This window comes from Cyanistes caeruleus, chromosome 8 (genome assembly GCF_971803275.1).
Source record: "Cyanistes caeruleus chromosome 8, bCyaCae1.hap1.1, whole genome shotgun sequence".
In the NCBI taxonomy this organism is placed as follows: domain Eukaryota; kingdom Metazoa; phylum Chordata; class Aves; order Passeriformes; family Paridae; genus Cyanistes; species Cyanistes caeruleus.
The window spans coordinates 37,158,074-37,178,492 of record NC_141708.1 but is presented as its reverse complement, the minus strand read 5'-3'; the positions used below and the strand labels follow the sequence as shown (position 1 = coordinate 37,178,492).

Here is a 20,419-nt window from a genome sequence, read left to right as displayed (position 1 = left end):
TACAACTCCTGGCTATGGACGAGGAGAGAATACCAGAATTGGTTTTTTTTCCCCAGATCTGTTATCCATGTTAAATAACCTTTTTTTTTTTCTATCTATGCCTATAAGCTGTAGATTTCTTTTGATATTTCCTTTTCCTTGGGATGACAAGGGAATCCTTAGAGTGGCAAGTTCTGGAATTCCAGAGATTCCACCTTGGGCACCCAGGACAGCTTTCAGGGCAACATTTGGCTCATCCCTCCTTTGGCTGTTGCACGACTCGTGCGCGCAACTGAACTGCTTTGCCAGTCACAACCTTTTCTTCCTTAAAAATGTGATTTATGGACCCCAGTGTGGGGAGAAAAGATGCTTGGTAGGAGTAAAAATCTCCTCTGAAAGCTCATTGCAGTGACAACAGCAAAGTCTCCAGCTGCTGGAACATCTGGCCCCCAAAAAAAGCTGTGTGTGCTGCTAAGACAAATATTACAGGTATGCCAAGAATTTTTCCTTCAAAAATCACATTCCTGCTTTTTATGTTGGCTTCTTGAACTTTTTACTGTAAGATCTCTTACTTTCCTATTATTTTCCTCTGGCAGCAATCAGAAAATTCCTTACCCTTTGGGATTTTTTTCCCATGTAATTGAAGATTATTTTGATTACTTTGTTGTTTGGGGGCATTTTGAAGACTGTTAGTCCTGCGTGTGCCTTCCTGAGTGAAGGCTCCTACAGGGCCTGGATCATTCCTATGCCACAGAGGAAATCCATATGTGTGCCCTTATTTCATCTCACACACACACAGAGTTATTCTATCAAGTAACTGATAACAGCCAAAGAAAAAATGACAATAAAATCAATTTTTCCAAAATTTGTTTGAAAACCTGGCTTTGGGAACCCTTCTTATTCAACCTTTTCCCAAGAGACAGCCTGTCAAAAGAAATCCCATTTTCCTTCAGCACCTGGGAGTTTTGGCCACCATTAGAGGACAAAGTGAGCAATTCCCACTCGCCTTATTTCTTCCTACCTGTGTTTCTCAGAAAATTCCTGGCACTGGGGATACTGGGAGTGGGCTGGGCAGTGATCAATACCAGTGATGTCATGATATATTAATTTAAGGCAATATGAATATGAAAATTAATGAATATATTGAAATAACTATTAATATAATATAAATATATCAATATAGTATATATTTTTGTTATTTATTGTATATTTTATGTTAAATATTAAATATAAATATAATATGAATATAATTTTTTTAAAAATCGAGGCTACAAACTCCTGAGGCAGCCAGTGTCAAACCAAGGTGAGGAGAAGGAGCTCCAAAGGGCTCGAGCCAGATGACAGTGTAAAAGAGAATGCAAGTGAAGAAATACACGAAATGAAGGAAAATTGCAACAGCTACCCCAAATTTCCAGGCCTGTGTGTCTGTAGAACATCCAGTGAAACCTCCCGAAAACAGGCCAGTGGCAGCTGTGCTGTCAGAACTGAAAATCTGCAACAATCTGGAAATTCCTATCGGCAAAAACGGCCTAGTTCTAAAAGCTGCTTTATATGCCAGCCACTAATTGGGAACATTGAAGCTGCCATCTGCTAGGAAGAGGGAAAAAAACCCCTCAGCAGCTCAATCCCAATCCTGCCATTTTCCATGCCCTTTTAACAGCCTCAGGCTTGTGGTTAAGGGTGACCCTGTGAGGGAGGTGGAAAATATTTCAAATTAACAATTGCATTTCACTCTGAGCAGCAAATCTGGATTTAGCTCAGGCTGATGATGCTAAAAACTGGGATCATCAATGATTATGCAGCAGCTTCAGGAGTTACAGTCACTGATGATTTTTGTGCTCATCCCAAACATGCCACTGGTGATTTTTGGTGACAGGGTCAGAGTGCTGCTGTCACACCGAGTGGGGTTTACCAGCCTCTCTGGGTGTCCTGCCATCAAGCTGTGCTTGTGCAGTCACATGGAGTCAGAAGTAAATTAATTTATGCTTTAAAGGTATCATTTGTTAGACCTTCTTACAAAGGAGAGAAAAAGAAAGGGTAGATCACAGAGAGAAAGGAATGGTTTGGGTTGGAAGGGACTTTAAAGCCCACCCATTGCCAGGTGGGCAGGGACACCTTCCACTATCCCAGGCTGCTCCAAGCCCCTAAGTCCAACCTGGCCTTGGAGATTTCCAGTGATCCAGGGGCAGCCACAGCTGCTCTGGGCACCCTGTGCCAGGGCCTCACCTCCCTCTGAGTAAAAATATCCTCAGTGCTTTTGTGCTGGGATTAGGGAGCACCCCAGGATTTCTGCCTCATCCTCCTCCATGGGAGGGGCTGGGAAAGGGCTGGAGGCAGCGGTGACCCAAATCCCTTTGTGTGGGCACACCTACACTAAATCACAGGAGGCTGGAATTTGGCCTGGTAATTCCTGAGATCATCCATATTTATCAGCCCTCAATCACAGCAGGATATAGGAGACATCTGTATTTCTTGCACAGAACAAAAGGCAGATATGCTGCTGGAATATTAAGATTAAGTGCAGTTCTTTCTCTTCTTTGGCAGTCATAATGCAACTCTTGAGATGTCATAGATCTCTTCCTAATGAAGTGTCAAAAATATTTACCTTCAGGAAAAATTACAGGAGTAGCAAACATCCTTCCTCTGTATTAGAGAAGTTTGTGATGTTCCTGGGAGCAGCTCACAAGCTCTCTCTGCTGGTCCTGCCAAGCCAAGTGTCCTTAGGTTTGATCCAAAGAGCAGAGAAAGGGGGCAATGCAAACAAGTTCAGATACTTGAAGCTGGAATCTGATCATTTTTCCAGGATGTTTGGCACCTGTTTGCTCATCTCTGGGTGCATGTGGAAAGAGCCTGAACTGTCATGATGCTGAGGCTGCTGATGGCTCTGGGGTGGCACTGAGCTCTCAGAACTGGTGACAATTAACTCAGAGCCTATCCACCAGCTCGAGGCACCTGAACTCTGCAGGATTTTACAAGCTGTGAGCTTCAAATGTCAAAAGGCCTCTTTCGCTGGAGTTTAATGCCTTAAACTCAGCTGCAAGACTTAAACATCTCATTAGCACTGAGCTCCAGTGCCCTGGGCTTTGTGCAGAAGGCCTGACTTCATTTAATGCCTGTGCCTGCAGCATCAATACCTTAATTTGGATCCAAATTTTGTTTGTTTTTAGTCACACACGTCTCCAGGCGTGAAATGCTGAAGGTGAAATTGATTTCTGGTGTCATTGAAAGCAGCGACTATTAAAAGCCGTAGCTTTTATTGAGAGAGAATTTGCCAATATTAAAAATATGATGGGCTTCTGACCCAGCTGAACCAACCTCATAAATCCATTTTAACAAAGAAATTGGCTTTTTATTGGAAGGGCGTCATGCTCCTCTCCAGGGCACCTCTAGGGAGCCTTTGGACTTCACTGGGCACTCAGTGGAAAACTTGGCTCACTCACGGATGACGCCAAAGGAGCTGGATCAGACATTGCTCCTGCGGCTGCTGCTGGGTCCCTCAAGTGCCATGTGGGGTTACAGGAATTTTGTTTTTCTTTCCCCCCCAGCTCCATTATCAACATGCAAAGCTGAGTGCGGATAAACTAGAGGGGTCGGCCAGGCAGGACTTTTCTGGATTGGTCATGGCTTTATCCTGAGCTGTGTTGTATGAGCTGAATTTATCCTGGAATCCCAAGATGGTTTGGGTTGGAAGGAAACTTAAATCCCATCCATTCCCACCCCATGCCATGGGCAGGGACACCTTCCACTATCCCAGGCTGCTCCAAGCCCCAAAGTCCAGCCTGGCCTTGGACACTTCCAGGGATCCAGGGGCAGCCACAGCTGCTCTGGGCACCCTGTGCCAGGGCCTGCCCACCCTCCCAGGGAACAATTCCTTCCCAATATCCCATCCATCCCTGCCCTCTGGCACTGGGAAGCCATTCCCTGTGTCCTGGCACTCCAGGCACAGCCGAGGTGCTGCTTTAATTTTTGTCTTTGTTTCTCACCATTCAGACATCAAGGCGGTCTTTCTCTGCAGCTGCTTCCTTGAGTTCAGGTTGGATATTAGGAAATATTTCTTCATGAAAGAGTGGCAGGCCATTGGAAAGGGGGCTGCCCAGGGAATGGTGGAGCCAGCAGCCCTGGAAGGGCTCAAGGAATGAGTGGATGTGGCACTGCACAATGTCATTTAAATGGCCAAGATGATGATCAAAGGTTGGATTGGGTGATCTTGGAGGTATTTTCGAGCCTTAAAAATTCCATGATTCTATGACATAGCATGTTTCCACATTCATTTCTTCCTTCAGCAATTTATTTATGTGGAAAGCCAACAACTTTGCTGACTCTCCACCTGTCAAGCTCCCATCTGCTGGCTCTGCGATGTCATGGGGTTGTATTTTCCTGAGCCAGCTGGAATACTCTCGAAAAGCCCACTGATATCTTTATTTTTCTGACAAAACAGAGTAAATTTCAGAAAGCTTTTTAACCTTCCCATCTTTCCTAAAATAGCTAATAAAGGGGTTTGAGCTCACCCAGCAGGCAGCAATCTCAGTTTTAAAAGACTAAAAAAAACAACTGCGGAGCTGGAGAACAAAAACAACTTCACACATTTGATATTTATGCTTTTGGTAGTCGAGCCATATGAAGCCTTGTGAATTTAGAAGAAAGCAAAATATTGATAGAGAGTGGGAATTTAGCCAGTGTCCATGACGAGTAACAGCCAGTGTCATTCCAGGAGCTCATCTTTGGTACAGCTCTGAATGAAACCTGTTTGCTCTTTGCAGCTAAACCAGCCTGGATATTATCCTTTAAGTGCTGGATGGTTCTGTCTGGGAACCTGGGCTGATAGGAATTGGAGTAGCATGCAGCATACACAATTTTGAGTACCTGGATGTCTCATCTGGTGCTGGTAATCCCTGAAAAATTATCTGAAAATGAAAAAAAAAACCAGAAGGGACAATTTCTACCATATAGAACTTGTTCAGTGCTGGTGAGGAAACAATTAATGATGATTAATGGCCCCCTGTTGAAGACGTAATGACCTTGCACAGATAATTCTCTTTTAGCAGCTGTGGTTTCTCATAAACAGCTCTGTGCTCTGCTCTCTGTGACCAGGGACAGGACCCCAGGGAAGGGCTGGAGCTGTGCCAGGCCAGGCTCAGGCTGGAGATCAGGGACAGGCTCTTCCCCCAGAGGGTGCTGGCACTGCCCAGGCTCCCCAGGGAATGGGCACGGCCTGAGGCTGCCAGAGCTCCAGGAGCGTTTGGACAGCGCTGCCAGGGATGCACAGGCTGGGATTGCTGGGGGGTCTGGGCAGGAACAGGGGCTGGATCAGTGATCCCTGTGAGTCCCTTCCAGCTCAGGCTATTCCATGATTCCACAAACTCTTCATGCTGACACAAACCCTTATTGTGTTTCATTCTTAAGCTGTGGCACAGTATGGATTTTCCATGGATTTTACATGCACCTTTTCAAAGTTAAGGCTGGTTTTTATTCAAGCATTAGCTTAAGCACCAGGCCTCAGAAGCAGTGCCAATATTTCCATAAAATCCTGCTGATAAATTCTGAAGTGTCCCAAGTGCTGAGGCCTTGCCCAAGACTAATGAGTGCTCAGGCATTAATTAGTTCCCACCTCGCTGATTCCTGGAAGGAGCGTGGGTAAGCTTTGTTTGGGTCCTTGGAAACACTTCCCTGTGGATACAGGTTGAACAGGAGCATAAGGAATGGGGCTGGAGAGGCCAGGATGGGGCTACCCAGGGTTGTCAGTAGCAGGGAAGGTGGAATAACAATTCCTGGGGCTGCCTGGTTTGATGCCACTGCATCCTGATCCAATTCAGCAATGGTGCCAGGGCAGCTCTGCGTCCTGAACTGGGGAGCCCAGCAGGTCCCTGTGCACCACTGCAAGAACTCCACTCAATCCTTCCTTATTTTAATAAAAAGTTACTGGATTGCCCCAAAAATACCTGTGCTCCATCAGAATATTTCTAAGATGAAGGACGTTCTTGGGTATATCTGTGCACAAGTTGCTGAGATCGTTTTTTCTTTGATATTTCCTTTTCAATGAAAATTTGGCAGCAGAAGTTTCTCAGAATTAAGCAGTTCTTGGGTATTGTTGCAGACTTGAAAGTCAACTTATATTTTTTCTACTTTTTAATTTATTTTTTTTTTCTTTTTTCTGGAGTAGTTTAATGCCAACAGAGGAGGAAGAAATTGCTGGAAAAGCAAAACTGAGTGCAGCAAAGTTAAATGAAGCATTTAAAGTAGCAGCCGTATCTGTGCTCTGGGATCTAATGTTTTAAATGTCAGAGCGGCAGAAATTTTCTGGGCCGAGATGTAACTTTAAATAAAGGACAAGGTTAATGACTCCTTCCATGCATATTTACCTTGTTTGCCTCTGCTTGTTTGGTTTTCCCCATTAGGCTGATGATAAGGACACTGGGAATTACAGTGCCATGCAATACAGGCTCATCATTCCCCCCATCAAGGATGGCAAGGAAGGCTTTGTGATCGAGGCTTACACGGGGCTGATCAAAACTGCCATGCTCTTCAAAAACATGAGGAGATCCTATTTCAAGTTCCAGGTCATTGCCACTGACGATTACGGCAAAGGACTGAGCAGCAAAGCAGAAGTGCTCGTAAGTATCAGCCAGGGCTTATTGTTATGGAATAATTCCTGAGGAAATTCAAAACGGCAGAAAGTTTAATTCCAGGCAGACCTAGAGAAAAGCCATAAAGTGTGTGTCCTTAATTTTTTGAAGGCATTGGAATAAAGCTTTTCATTTCTTAAACCAAAAGATTTTGTGACCTGCTGGAGAGAGACCAGGATGATCAGAGGGATGGAGCAGCTCTGCTGGGAGGAAAGGCTGGGACAGCTGGGATTGTTCAGCCTGGAGAGGAGAAGCTTTGGGGTGACCTCACTGTGGCCTTGCAGTGCTTGGAGGAGTCAACAAGAAATACAGAGAGACAATTTCTAAGGGATGGAGGGACAGCACAAGGGGGAATGGCTTCCCAGTGCCAGAGGGCAGGGATAGATGGGATATTGGGAAGGAATTGTTCCCTGGGAGGGTGGGCAGGCCCTGGCACAGGGTGCCCAGGGCAGCTGTGGCTGTCCCTGGATCCCTGGAAGTGTCCAAGGCCAGGTTGGACTTTTGGGCTTGGAGCAGCCTGGGATAGTGGAAGGTGTCCCTGCCCATGGCAGGGGATGGCACTGGATGAGCTTTAAGTTGTCTTAGTTGGTTATGTTAAAGAATAATTTTGGGCTGAGAATTAAGTTTTCAGTCCCTGAGAAAGCAGCATTTCAGAACTGGCACCATCTTTAGGCCTCAGGCTCATGGGTTTTTGCCGTTCTAAGAACATTGATTTAGTCCAGCCACTGAAACCATCCAAGCTAAATTTCCTTAAAGCCTATAAACTTGATGGATTGGCTCAATATTAGCATAATGTGAAAGGGATGGAGTGCATTATCCACTTCATGGAAGCACTGTCAAAGGATACAGATGAGAGACAGAATCCTATGTGTGGTGATTTCTGCAGGAATTCACCAAATAAACATAAGCAATGGTGCCCTCAAGCTTGACCTCTGAAAATGATGGGGCACTCTCAGGTAATTTAGGCACTAATGGGATAATAAAATATAGCCAGAAGGAATCGACATTAACATTAGATAGTGAAGGATGTCTCATTAATTTATAGAGGTTTCTTTATGTCTGGCTGAGTGATGAGCAGATGAGCACCCAGTTGCTTTGAGCAAGGCCTGGAAGCTTGGAGGAGCTGGAGATACAATCCAGACCAACCCTATCCTGCTAGAACACTGGCACTTGGACCTGTTGGAATGAGTACAGAGGAGGCACCAGGATGATCAGAGGGATGAAGCAGCTCTGCTGGGAGAATTGGGATTGTTCAGCCTGGAGAGGAAAAGCTTCGGCGTGTCCTCATTGTGGCACTGCAGTGCCTGAAGGAGTCGACAAGAAATAGAGGGAGACAATTTCCAAGGGATGGAGTGCCAGGACAAGGGGGAATGGCTTCCCAGTGCCATAGGGCAGGGATAGATGGGATATTGGGCAGGAATTGTTCCCTGGGAGGGTTGGCAGGCCCTGGTACAGGGTGCCCAGAGAAGCGGGGGCTGTCCCTGGATCCCTGGAAGTGTCCAAGGCCAGGCTGGGCAGGGCTTGGAGCAGCCTGGGATAGTGGAAGGTGTCCCTGGCTATGCCAGGGTGTGGCACTGGGTGGGCTTAAAGATTCCTTCCCTCAGGGACATTCTGGGATTCTCTGATTTTATGCACCAAGTGTGATCTATACACTAAGATCCTTTCCCATAATTTTAACAGGATTTTCCTGCACTGGGGTCAGGGCCTCAGGTTCTCAGGTGTTATTTCTTTCCAAATCAGACCAGAAAGTGTACAGAGAACAGAGAAATTAATTGAATTACTCCCATGCAAAATAACAAGATATGGGGGAAGAAGATAGGACTGCACTGGGAGAAGGCCTCGGGAGAAGAGGCAGGTCACCACTAGTGGGACAGTGCTGGGAAGAAGCTAAGCAGAGCAAGGTGTTCTCTAGAACTGGGACCAGGATACTTCCCCAGAGCCTGCCACAGCTCTGGGAGCAGCAGGACCTGCCAAATCACCTGGTCAAAGGTCTTCATGCTGGTGGAGACAATCCATGGGAAGGACACCAGGATGGCTCAAGTCAGACACCTGTGCATTGACAGTTTGCTTCCCTGTGATGGAGTTTTCCTTCTCAGCATCTGTGAGATGAAAGAGATACAAGAATTACGTTTTAAAATGAGTTTGCTGCAAGGAAGCACCAAAAGGTGCTGAGGAAGTATAGGTAGTGGATATTCATTACCACTATTTGAAATCAAGGATATCATCTTTAATCAAAGGTTTATTGGGGTTTGAGGAGGTTTTAAGGTCCCTCCTCATTCAGGTCCCAGCTATTCCCAGGAGTCCATTGGTGCTATATCACAATCAAGACTCTTTGTAGGCTCTGCCTTGCTGGATTTAAAACTTGGGAAGTGCCTAATGAGCAAAGCTTAGGATCAAAGGGATATCATTCATGGGCTAGAGGTTACCAACAATTTTCTGCTTTCCCTGCCTTTACAAATGGGGATAACAAGCAAGTTAATGTTACCATGGAAACCTCAAATGTCACTTGATTTTTGTCCAACACCCTTGGTTTCCTATAGCTTGTCATGAATGTGTGTTTATCCCTGGTTTTGTACATGAACAAGTGATGATAATTGTGATTTCTTCCATATTAAAAGAATTACTGCCTTTGTTTTTGGTGTTGCCTTTACTCTGTTTTCAGTTCCTGGGTGCACTGTGGTTGCTTGAATTGGCTAATGTAATTAATTCTATTAAATTAATCATTGCTTTCCAGTTCCGTTGTATGATTTTAGTCTAAAATTTATTTGGAGCTCATTATAATTCTGTGTTTCTTACACAGAAGCCTGTACGTGCTGATCAGGGCATCTGATGACATTTCAAGAACATTTAAATATTTAAAGTTGAATTAAGCTTCAAAGCTGGTGAATCAGTGTTTGATGTGGAAGCACATTCAGGCTTTTCTGCTGCTGTGCTTCCAGGGCTCCTCTTTGGAAAATCAGGGCTTGTTTATTTCTTTTAGAATCAACTAACCCTTGATTTTTAAATTTATCATCTTTAACATTGGCCTAGTTTTCCAAATTTTCCTCTAGAATCCTCTACAGGATTAGAGTGATGTTGGGTTCATAGTAAAATCAATAATTGCCAGATATTTGCTCTGAGGTCACTCCATACCGCGGTGGAAAATTGAAATTTAATTTTATTCCAACGAAGCACACAAGTATTGAGTGGATTAGAAGCATTTTTTCCTGCTTGTTTTTTCTTTTCTTTTTCTTTTTTTTTTTTTTTTTAAGAAAGAAGCTCAGTTGTAAAATGTGCTGTTTTATGATAGAAGGAGAAGCTAAAACAATGGGAGATTAAAATAAAACCTCTCACTGACAGCTTCAATGTAAATGAACAATTTCCATCCTGATTTTCTAATGTAGCATTGATTTTGTGGAGATAATCCTGAAATTCCATTTCCCTTGGTGCACATTGCATGGCTCCAAGGGAGGATTTTCCTGGCATCCAAACCACCCAAATTCTCAGAAGTAATTTTGAATATAGCCCATGGGAGATCTGGGATTCTCTAAGTCGAGTCTAAACTAATAGCAGCTTTTACTGTCCTCACCTTAAAAATCCATAATTCTGATGCGGACCTGGAATTACAATTCCAGTTAAATTTTTGATGTTTATGGGCTTGGCTGCAAGATTTCCCAGCTCTCCTATTTGGAATTAAAAGGAGAAATCTGGATATCAGGTCATAGCGTGGAGGCAGGAAAGGAATTTTTCCACTGCTGTTGGATGGGGAGGGGGCTGTGTCTGGCAGTGCCCTTCAAATTTCCCTCTTTTCTTTCCAGGTCTCTGTGGTCAATCAGCTGGACATGCAAGTGATTGTCTCCAACGTCCCTCCCACCCTCGTGGAGCAAAACAAAGACCAACTCATTGGGTAATCAATTTATTTCCTCTCCAAACATCAGATAATTCCCTGGCTTTGGGATTGATGGATCAGGGAGTGAGGGAGGATTTTTATTTGGTCAGTAAGAGCCCCCAGACATCACCTCAGCAGCAGCTTCCAGGGGTCAGGTTTGCACTTCTGGCTTCTTTTTGTAACCCACTGACAATTTCCTCTACTTGCTATCATGCAATTAGCCATTATGAGCTAGAAAATGCTGTAGGAAATAGTTTATAACCAATCTTGGTCCTTTGTTTTTGTCACTTCAGTCAACGATGGGTGGCATGTCTCAGATTCCCACAGATCTGGTCCGTCCTTCTTGCTGTTGTCCATGGAATTTGAAATACCTTGGGGTTGATGGTCCAACCAGTCATTGGAAAAGTTTCTGAGTCCCTCACGTCTTTACTGGGCTAGGAAAAATTCCTGTTGGTTTTGCTCCCAGAGATTTGGGACATATTCCCCTTTTCTCCCTCTGTTTTGGGCCAGGTATATGTTGGCTCTGAGAGATTCAAACGTCAGAACCACCAACAAAATAGTTCAGGCAATGGGCTGAGCTCACAGGGACTGCACTTCCTGGAACAAGGAATAACTTTCTGAAAGGAAGGATTGCCTAGAATATAATTACCTTCCTGAAAGAAGAAATTGCCTAGAAATAGGAATAATTTCCTAAAAGGAGGCTTTTCTGAGGTGGAGTCAAGCTCTTTTCTCAGGCAACAAGTGACAGAAGGAGAGGAAACAGCCTCAGCCTGCACCAGGGGAGGTTTAGATTGGATTTTAGGGAGAACTTCACGGAAAGGGTGGTTTCAGCATTGGAAGGGGCTGTCTGGGCAACTGTTGGGTCCCCATGCCTGGAAGTTTTCAAAACCACTCGTAATTGGCACATTCCAATTGGCAAACGTCCAATGAGGACATTGGGTTAGGGGTAAACAGGGTGGTGGTGGTTGGTAGTTGGACTTGGTGACCTTGGAGGTCACTTCTAAGCAAAACCATTCTGCTATTCTGTATTTCACAGTGAACAAAACTTTGGAATGAGTACAAAGTTGAAAAAAACCCCACAATACTATCAGGTTTTGAGTTCTCCAAATCAGCTTGGTAAATCTTTGCCTTTGCAAACACCTTGGGCAGGTCAGTGTAGCTGGAGAATTTATCTTCTAAGAATACGTTTTTAAGGACAGCCTTCGCCAGAATTACATCAACTTATTTTCAAATTGGCCAATTCATTCCTCAGAATATTTGCAGAGAACAAATATCTCAAAAAATAATTTTATAGCATTGTACAAAGGTCTGTTTCACAGAGAAATCTGTTTATTTCACTGCTGTCTTCAAATTTCTCATGTTTTCCTCCTCAATTTAAAAGATTATCCTCTCCCTGTTTTATACAGGTTTAATAATTCGTGCAGCCCATAAAAACAAAATAAGAATTTGCAAATTTTTTGTGTGCAACCACAGGCAAATGGAAACCAAATTATTTGGAATCTCAGACTGAAGTAATTTTGCCACTTCAAATAATGCAGTAATTTATAATAATTTAATGTATGATTAATTAACAGATAAAAAGACTATCATCAACCCAGTCTAGTGACAGGTGTCCCTGTCAGTGGCAGGGGAGCTGGAACAAGATGATCCTTAGGATCCCATCCCAATACCAACCATTCTGTGTTCTGTGAATTAAATTAGTCACTACACAGACTACTCAGCTCTTTCTCCTCTCATTCTGGCAAATATTAATCCCTGAAAATGGAACATTTAACCAATGGTTGGCGATGGGGCATGTTAAGGAAAGGGGTACATAGGTCATTTGTGGAATTACAGTGATTTTTCACAATAAAATAAATAGTGGTTTAAACAACTTTGGAGGAAAAGTTATACCAGGTTCTGTCATTTCCATGAGGAGTTATGAGGTATTAAGAATTATATAGTTCAGTTTTTCCACACTCAGCACAGCCAGAGACGGGTGGGAGTTAATGGTCCACATAATAGGAGCAAAGCAGGGAAGAAAAGATTGAAAGAGTCACTATTTGGCTTGGGAGTTTTTTGAGGGATACATTGGACTTGTCTTCCCTGACACTTCCAATAGGATCTTTTGCAGTCATTCAATGTTTTCCTCCAACTGCTTTAATTTAATCAAGCTTTTCATATTCTCTGGGCTGCACATCAATGTCCCATTTGCCATATCTCTTGCTTAATTTATGGCTGTGCAGAGAGACCCCTTCCTGTCTGCTGCAGGAAGAGTAGAGAAAATAGGCTGAGGCTTCATGGAAAATTCAGTGTATGCTCCTCTCATTCAGAAGACTTGGTGGAGAAAGACACCAGAGTGTTCTTTAAATATGGAAGTTTCAGGGAGTGCTTGTTTGCTGGGCCAGGAACAGCATTTAATGAAATCATAACATATCCTCCATTGGAAGTAACCCTGAGGCACCATCAAATCCCACTCCTGAAATTCAAGTGGAATAAAACAGCCAAAGTGGTTCTCAGAGCATTTAATTCTTTGGTTTTCACGTGATGGCCAATTAAAGCTCTGCCTAAAGTCAGATAAGTCCCACTGCCTTGAGAGACCTGAGCTTCTCCCATCCTTCAGGGAAGAGAACTGTCTTGGGAAGTAAATTCCTCTGTACCCTCCTGTATAGGTGAGATACCACATCAGTTCCTCTGAACTGGAATAGTGGAGTGGCTTAAAATGAGAGTTTGAATCAAATATAGAGAATCCCAGGATGGGTGAGGCTGAAGGGAGCTCAGAGGGCAGCTGGTGGCACCTCCCTGCTCCAGCAGGGCCATCCCAGAGCACAGGGCACAGCATTGTGTGCACACAGCTGTGCCACAGCCCCAGGCAGGAGAGCCCACAGCCTCTGTGGCCAATGTGTTCAGGGCTGGGCAGTGGCCAGGGAAGAAGTTGTGCCTCCTGGCCAGGGGGAATTGCTGCCATCAGGCCCTGCCCGTGGCTCTGGTGCCATTGCTGGGCCCCCGGAGCAGAGGCTGGGCCCTGCTGGGAGCCCTCCCTGCAGCCAGGGCCAGCCAGGCCTGAGGGCCCCTCTCAGCTGGGGCTCCTCTCCAGGCTGAGCAGCCCCAGCTCCCTCAGCCTTTCCTGGGCACCCAGATGCTCCAGGCCCTTCCTCAGCTGCGCAGCCTCCGCTGGCCCCGCTCCAGGAGCTCCCTGGCCCTGCTGTGCTGAGGAGCCAGAGCTGGACACAGCACTCCAGAGCTGCCTCCAGGGCTGCCCACAGGGCCAGGATCCCTCCCTGCCCTGCTGCCAATGCTCCTCCTGCTGCCCCTGGGATATCAGGATCCCCAGGTCTTCCTTGTGCAGCTCCCCAGGGTCCCTCCCCTCACTTCAGCCATGCTTTTCTCAGTCAGTTTTATGCTCTGAAAAGAAGGAGGCAGTTCCCCAGGTAAGGAAGATCTATGCTGAGCCCTCTAATACAATGCAGAAGTGGCCAGGCAGGTTTTTCCCTGAAAACCCAAATGTAGAATCAAGTGTTGATTCTTGGAGTTATTGCTGAGGGACTTTTTTGGAGTATGAACGGTGAACCTTCCAACTTCATGGTTTGCATATCTAAAGCTGACTGCCATCATTCTTCAAAGGAGCTCTACTTAATGCACAGAAACTGTGCTGCACTTAAAAGAGATGTTATAAAATACTACAGCTGTAAATACTGCTGTAAATTATAGATCATAATATACAGTACATGTACATTGTGCATCACATAAGATTTTATGTCTAATCATAGTATATGAGACAATAAATTTTGTATCTGGTAGCTGGAACACACAGTTCTCTCTTCAAGGAAGTGTTTCAGATGTGGATGATTTCCCTGCGGTTGTGTTTTTTCTTCTCCTCTGTCCCTGAATTGGTAAAAAATGAGCACATCTCAGCTGCAGGGTATAAATCACTCAGTCTTGTTACTTTTCCCACAGAAGTCACATTCCGATGCGCACTTTATGATATTTGCCAGATAATTACTGAATTAAGTCTAATTTCAGCTGACTGGACTGTTTTCCTGTTGCGGTGGTGGCAGTGATCTTGCCCTTGAGCCCTCTCCGTTGGTGATACTTGGTTTCCTGCCTTTTATGAAACGTTCCTGAGTCACAGGTCCAGCTGTAGCTGCTTTGTCCTTTACCCCTTACCTCTCTGGCAGGAACATTTTGGGGTCACTTTGCTCTCACCCCTTCACTCCACCTCCCCTCCCCTTTTTCTCTGTCACTTCTTCACACTGTAATGTTTCATTCCAAATTTTAAACTGCAAATTTAGAAATGGAGTAGATTAGATGATAACAGAATTTATTGAATTAGATTAAATAGATCCAATCTGATGAGATAAATAGATTAGGGGGACATTTGCCACCAACTGGCTGTCTCCTGTTTCATGTCCAGCCAGTCTGGCTTTGCTGGGAGAGTGTCCAAGGGCTTGGTGCGGTGTTCACAGAGCCTGTTCCACCCTCCCTCCTGAGCAATCAGGATGATTAATAACTGCAGACCACTTTTATTAAGTTGGGTAATAGAGACCCAAGCTTTTACAACTCCAGCTTTTTAACTTGCTACTTGCCCTGGCAGCTAGGGAGCCCTGGTTCAGTGAGCTCCTGCTCTCCGTAACTCCCGGGGTTGTTGTGGTAATGGATCTCTCCAAAGCTCTCTAATGCAGTGGATAAAGCTGTAAACTCCTGCTTTCCCTGGGAATTGCTGACAATTGCAGGAAAAGCCCTTTTGTGCTGAGATCTGGAGATTGTCCTTGGGGTCAGAGGGGACACGTCTCTGGGTATTATTCTTCAGATGAGCGCAATGTTCCTTCTGTGACTGGGACAAATGAAGCTGAAATAAAAAGTTGGAGTGTCTGTAGTGGTTTTGGAGTGCAGGATTTTACAGGATGAGCACAAAGAGAAGAGAAGAAAAGCAACTTCAGCAGTGTGTAAGAAAGTAAATTTCCTTTCTGGTGTGCAAACCAATCTGCTAGTAGTGGTGCTGGGGTGACAGTGGGACTTGAATATTAAAGGCTTTTCCCAGCCTTAATGATTCCTGATTCTCTCCTTTTATAGGATTAGGGTAAGTGGGTATAAAGGCATTGGCTCTGAATTGTTTTCTAAATATTATTAATAATATCATTATGAAATATTATATATGTTATTCTATGCAGAGGGAATTGTCTCCATGCTGCTCCTTCCTGCTGGACATGTGTGATAGAAAAATAACCTTTGTGAAAGGCTGTTTTATAAAAAAGGGATGTTTTTAGGCTTGGAATAAACCCTAGGCACCACAGGATGAGCAGACCCTTCCCTGAGCTCTATTTATGTTGTAAGGAAACATAAGTAAAAAGGAATCTGGGAGCTGGGGCTGGAGCTGGGGCTCCAGTGTATCCCCCCAAATTTATCACTGACTGCACCAGAGGGGCTGGAATTGGTTCTTGTCGCTTTGGGACAGTCCAGTTGAAAATCCAGTGGTTTCATTGTCAATTATTAATCTCTCAAAGACTCCACACGGCCAGAATTTGGCTGGAGTAGAATAGTGGAGGAGTTAGTTAAAGCACTTGAAAAGTCTGTATTGATGCTGATGGCAGGGGCTGGATGCTCTCAGCTCTGCATGGCTGCCAAATTTGTATTTTCAAATACCTAGAATACAAATTTATCATTATTACCGCACCAGGTTATTTTTTGGAACTAGAATTTTGGCCAAAAATTATGCAGGATACTGAATCTTCAACACTGCTCATTCCAAGTCTTTGGTAATTTGAGTCCTGAAAGAAAGAATGTTTGAGGGCTTTTTTTTTTTCCATTTCTTAAAATACTTTATGTGCTCCAAAAACACAATAGGTTGTTAAATTCCTAAAGAACTTCCTTCTGTGATGCTAGGGTGAACCCCTAAATTTAATCCTGTCTTCTCCAGGGTCTTCTGTGCCTGGAAGGGGATACAGCACCCTCAGGTGTGAATATAAACACATGACATGGCACTGAGAGCAGGCTCGGAATGTAGTGCCTTATCCCCTTAATCTGCTGCTTTCAGGAATGTTCTAAAAGTACCAGTTCAGGAATGTTCTGAAAGCCCCTTTCCAGTCCCTACAGGGGATGTGCAAGAAAGGTGGAGATGGAAGTTTCACAAAAGTGGGAAGTGACAGGACACAGGGGTATGACTTCCCAGTGCCAGAGGGCAGGGATAGATGGGATATTGGGAAGGAATTGTTCCCTGGGAGGGTGGGAAGTGTCCAAGGCCAGGTTGGACTTTGGGGCTTGGAGCAGCCTGGGATAGTGGAAGGTGTCCCTGCCCATGGCAGGGGTGGCATTGGATGGGCTTTAAGATTCCTTCCAACCCAAGCCATTCTGGGACTTCATGGAGCAGAATTCCCTAGCCAAGGGGCAGCTCAGCAGACCAACACCCCTGTATAGTTTTGTTTTGCCATTTATTTTGCATCTAAAGATGCAAAGAAAAAAAAAATCACCTCAGGATTTGCAGGGAACTTTGGGCCTCAGGATCCCTCAATGACAGTGCAACGCCTCTTGTCCAGTGTCACTGCTGAGAATCGGGAGAGCTGTGCTAAGGGGGATACGTTGGGAGGCATTTCCCTCACTGCTGAGCAGCTCCAGTGGACTTGGAGCAGTTGTAAAGGCCCATCACCTGTTCTGCTGCTGCTTCCACCTCTTCCACACCACTTGGGAGGATGGGAATGACCCTTGTGACAGACTAATTTTAATTTGAATTCTGCTGATCAATACAGCACAGCTGCAGACACTGTTGTTATTTAAAAGTAGGAATCTAAAAACAAAATTGTTTTTTGTGAGTACCAATCCAAGCAAATGGCCATTTCCAGAGGAGCTCTAACACACCACAGTGTTTTCAGCATCACACATTCAGCTGAAGAATTTTTCAAACAACTCTACAGGTAACTGCCCAATTTTAAGTTAATTCCTGAACTGCAGCTTTTCAGATTTCAGTTTGATTTTATTCTCTGTTTTAACCTAAACTTTCAATTTGTGTGTTTCAAATTGAACACTACTGCCATTCCTCTGGACATTGTGGGATGTCCTGCAATGTCAGTGTAGCCAATGGCTGCAATGTACCCATTTCTCAGGAAGTGATATCACAGAATTCCAGACTTATTTGGTTTGGAAGGGACCTTAACACCCATCTCATTCCACCCCCTGCTCTGGGCAGGGACACCTTCCACTGTCCCAGGCTGCTCCAAGCCCCAAAGTCCAACCTGGCCTTGGGCACTTCCAGGGATCCAGGGGCAGCCACAGCTGCTCTGGGCACCCTGTGCCAGGGCCTGCCCACCCTCCCAGGGAACAATTCCTTCCCAATATCCCATCCATCCCTGCCCTCTGGCACTGGGAAGCCATTCCCTGTGTTCTGACCCTCCATCCCTTGTCCAGATATTCTGTTTGTTCTTCAGTTTTAATAATGTTTTAGACAAAGATATTATCAAAGGCAATGAATTCCAGCAGGATGCCAGGAATTTCTGAGGAAAGGGAATGTTGTTACTGATTCTGACAGAAGTGACCCTACATTATAACTTTCCAACCCAACAGTACATTTCTGTCTTGATTGTAATAAGAGTTCTGTACAAGGAAACAGAAAAGGACAAGAGAAAACGGCCTCAAGCTGTGCCAGGGGAGGCTCAGCTTGGACACCAGGAGGAATTTCTCCATGGCAAGGGAGCTCAGGCCTTGGCAGGGGCTGCCCAGGGAGCTTTGGAGTCCCCATGCCTGGAGGTGTCCAGGGAAGGGCTGGACGTGGCACTCAGTGCTCTGGGCTGGGGACAGGGTGGGGATCGGGCACAGCTTGGATTCTGCGATTCTGTGATTCCATGAAAAGCATCTCCTCCTGCAGCAAGAGAAGATGATTAAATGCTAATTATGGAGACAAGTCCTTTACATGTTTGTTCGCCTGACACCTTGTGCCGAACACCCTTCTGAGAATGGCTGTGGTTTCTTCTTAGCCATTTTCACTCCCATCATATTTGGTGGGATTTTATATAATCTCCATATCCCAAGTTGGTCCTGTCAGGTTTTCCCTGGGGAAATTATTGTTGCTGAGGTGTCTGTGACAGGTTCTCACCTTGGCTGCCCGTGCAGAGCATGCCAGAAGCAGAGATAAGTAGAGTTTTCCATATCTGCAAACAACAGGAGAGCTTGTTCAGAGGACACCACTCCACAGGCACCGTGTCAGCCAATCTGTATCCCTATTTACTCTGCAGTAATTCTATGTATTCACTCCTCAGGTATGACCTGGCTCTGACATACTTGAATTTTTCAAGATCTTATAGAAAAACTTAAAAGCTTACAATGGGTTTTCAGGGCACACTGAATTTCCACACAAAGAGAGAGATGTTCCTTGGATAAATGTGAATCAGGAGTCTTGAAAAATCAGGAGCTGATGGAAATCTTGTGTCAGAAAAAAAACCCACAACAGCAAAAATACAACCTCAGCAACTGCAGAAATTTTTGTGTTAAACTTTAACTGTGACATTTTAAAGTCACTGATGTCCTTTTCTTGTGGGAGACGTGTCTTCCTCCATGCCCTGGTGCATCCTTGATGGATCAGGCAACACATTCTTGTAGTTCCCTTGCTTTTACCTCACAGCTCAGCTATTGCTTTGTGATTTTCTGATCATATCAATTAGCCCAATATTTTCTTGTAAGTTTATATGGAACTTTCATGCTTCCAAATCCTCTGCTTTATTTCTCCCTCCTTTTTTTTTTTTTTGGTGCAGAGTTGATGATATTTACGTTTATGCCCTTCTTTATAAAACTTTCTGTGGACTTTGAGCAAACCTTTCTTTGTCCCATGTTGGAAACCTCATGAACCTTTAGCAAGTCTGGTTGTTGTTGTTTTTGTGGATATTGTTGTTATCTCTAAATTCTATGAGCCTTTCTTTCCCCTGCTTGTGGAATCCTGCTGCAGTTTACTTGATTTTATTTCCTGTGGTAAAAGTGTCAGCCCAATATTCCAATTTCCTCCTGCCTGTAAAACCTGGTGCCTTTTGGAGCAGCAGGTGTTGCAGCCCCTGAAATGTTGTGTGATATCAGAGGACTGGATGAAATATCCCACCAAAAATTGTTCAAGTGGTTGTTTCTCTGGGTGGAAATTTATGGAATGCACCCAGTGGAAGGCTGGAATGGAAGTGCTGGAATCATATAACTTAATAAAAGGCTGACAAGGGGATTTTGTGTGAAATATAGGTGGTGATTCTCATGAGCCATTTTAAAACTCGACTGGGGTCATAAATACAAAGAGCTCGACTTAAGGACACAATTTCTGAAGACCTCTCCGAGCACTGCTGAGCTTTTCTCAGGAGTTCAGCATTTCAGAGGTTATGTGGAGCAGTGATTCCTTTTTAAAAGTGCTCTGAAGGTCAAAATCCTTCCTATCCTATGGGTTTTGCCTATCAGTACCTCATTTGGGCTGGGGTCAGTGGTGAGTGGCACAAATCAATTACTGCAGCTTTCCAGCTCCGTCTTCCCTTTAGGATTTTGGAACGCTATGTCCAGGACCAGATTCCGGGGGCGACAGTCGTGGTGGAGTCCATTGGAGCACGGAGGTTTGGGGATGGATATTCTGAGGAGGATTACACCAAGTCTGACCTCATGGTCTACGCCATCGACCCACAAACCAACAGAGCCATCATGAGGAACGAACTTTTTAAGTGAGTATTTGCTTTATTGATCTCCCTCTACTTCCATGGATTGTTTGGGAATCTGTTAGAAGCTGTTTCAGCACAGTGGGAACAGAAAAATCCATTGAAACAGCTGCTGCATGGATATCCGCTATGGATACCTTGGGAATTTACCACTTCCTAGTTCAGTCCAGTGCCTTGGGCTAAATTGTCCCAATCCACGTGATTCAGGCATTGTCCCCACGACAGCTTGTAATAGGTTTCCACCTTGTGAGGAGCTTCCAACTGAAATTCCTCCAAGGAATTTCCTTCCTTATGTACCCAAAATC

The 20,419-nt window shown here is 44.7% G+C and overlaps 1 protein-coding gene across 9 annotated transcripts in view; it reads left to right on the top strand.

Moving 5' to 3' along the window:
• PCDH15 (protocadherin related 15) overlaps positions 1-20,419 on the top strand; it is a 532,955-nt gene that overhangs the window by 485,202 nt on the left and 27,334 nt on the right. For all 9 annotated transcript variants that reach the window (XM_086900046.1, XM_086900037.1, XM_086900044.1 and 6 more), the window contains 3 exons: positions 6,375-6,590; positions 10,400-10,488; positions 19,944-20,120. In XM_086900046.1, coding sequence (XP_086756172.1) covers positions 6,375-6,590; positions 10,400-10,488; positions 19,944-20,120 — 482 coding nt within the window. The remainder of the gene's footprint in view (positions 1-6,374; positions 6,591-10,399; positions 10,489-19,943; positions 20,121-20,419) is intronic.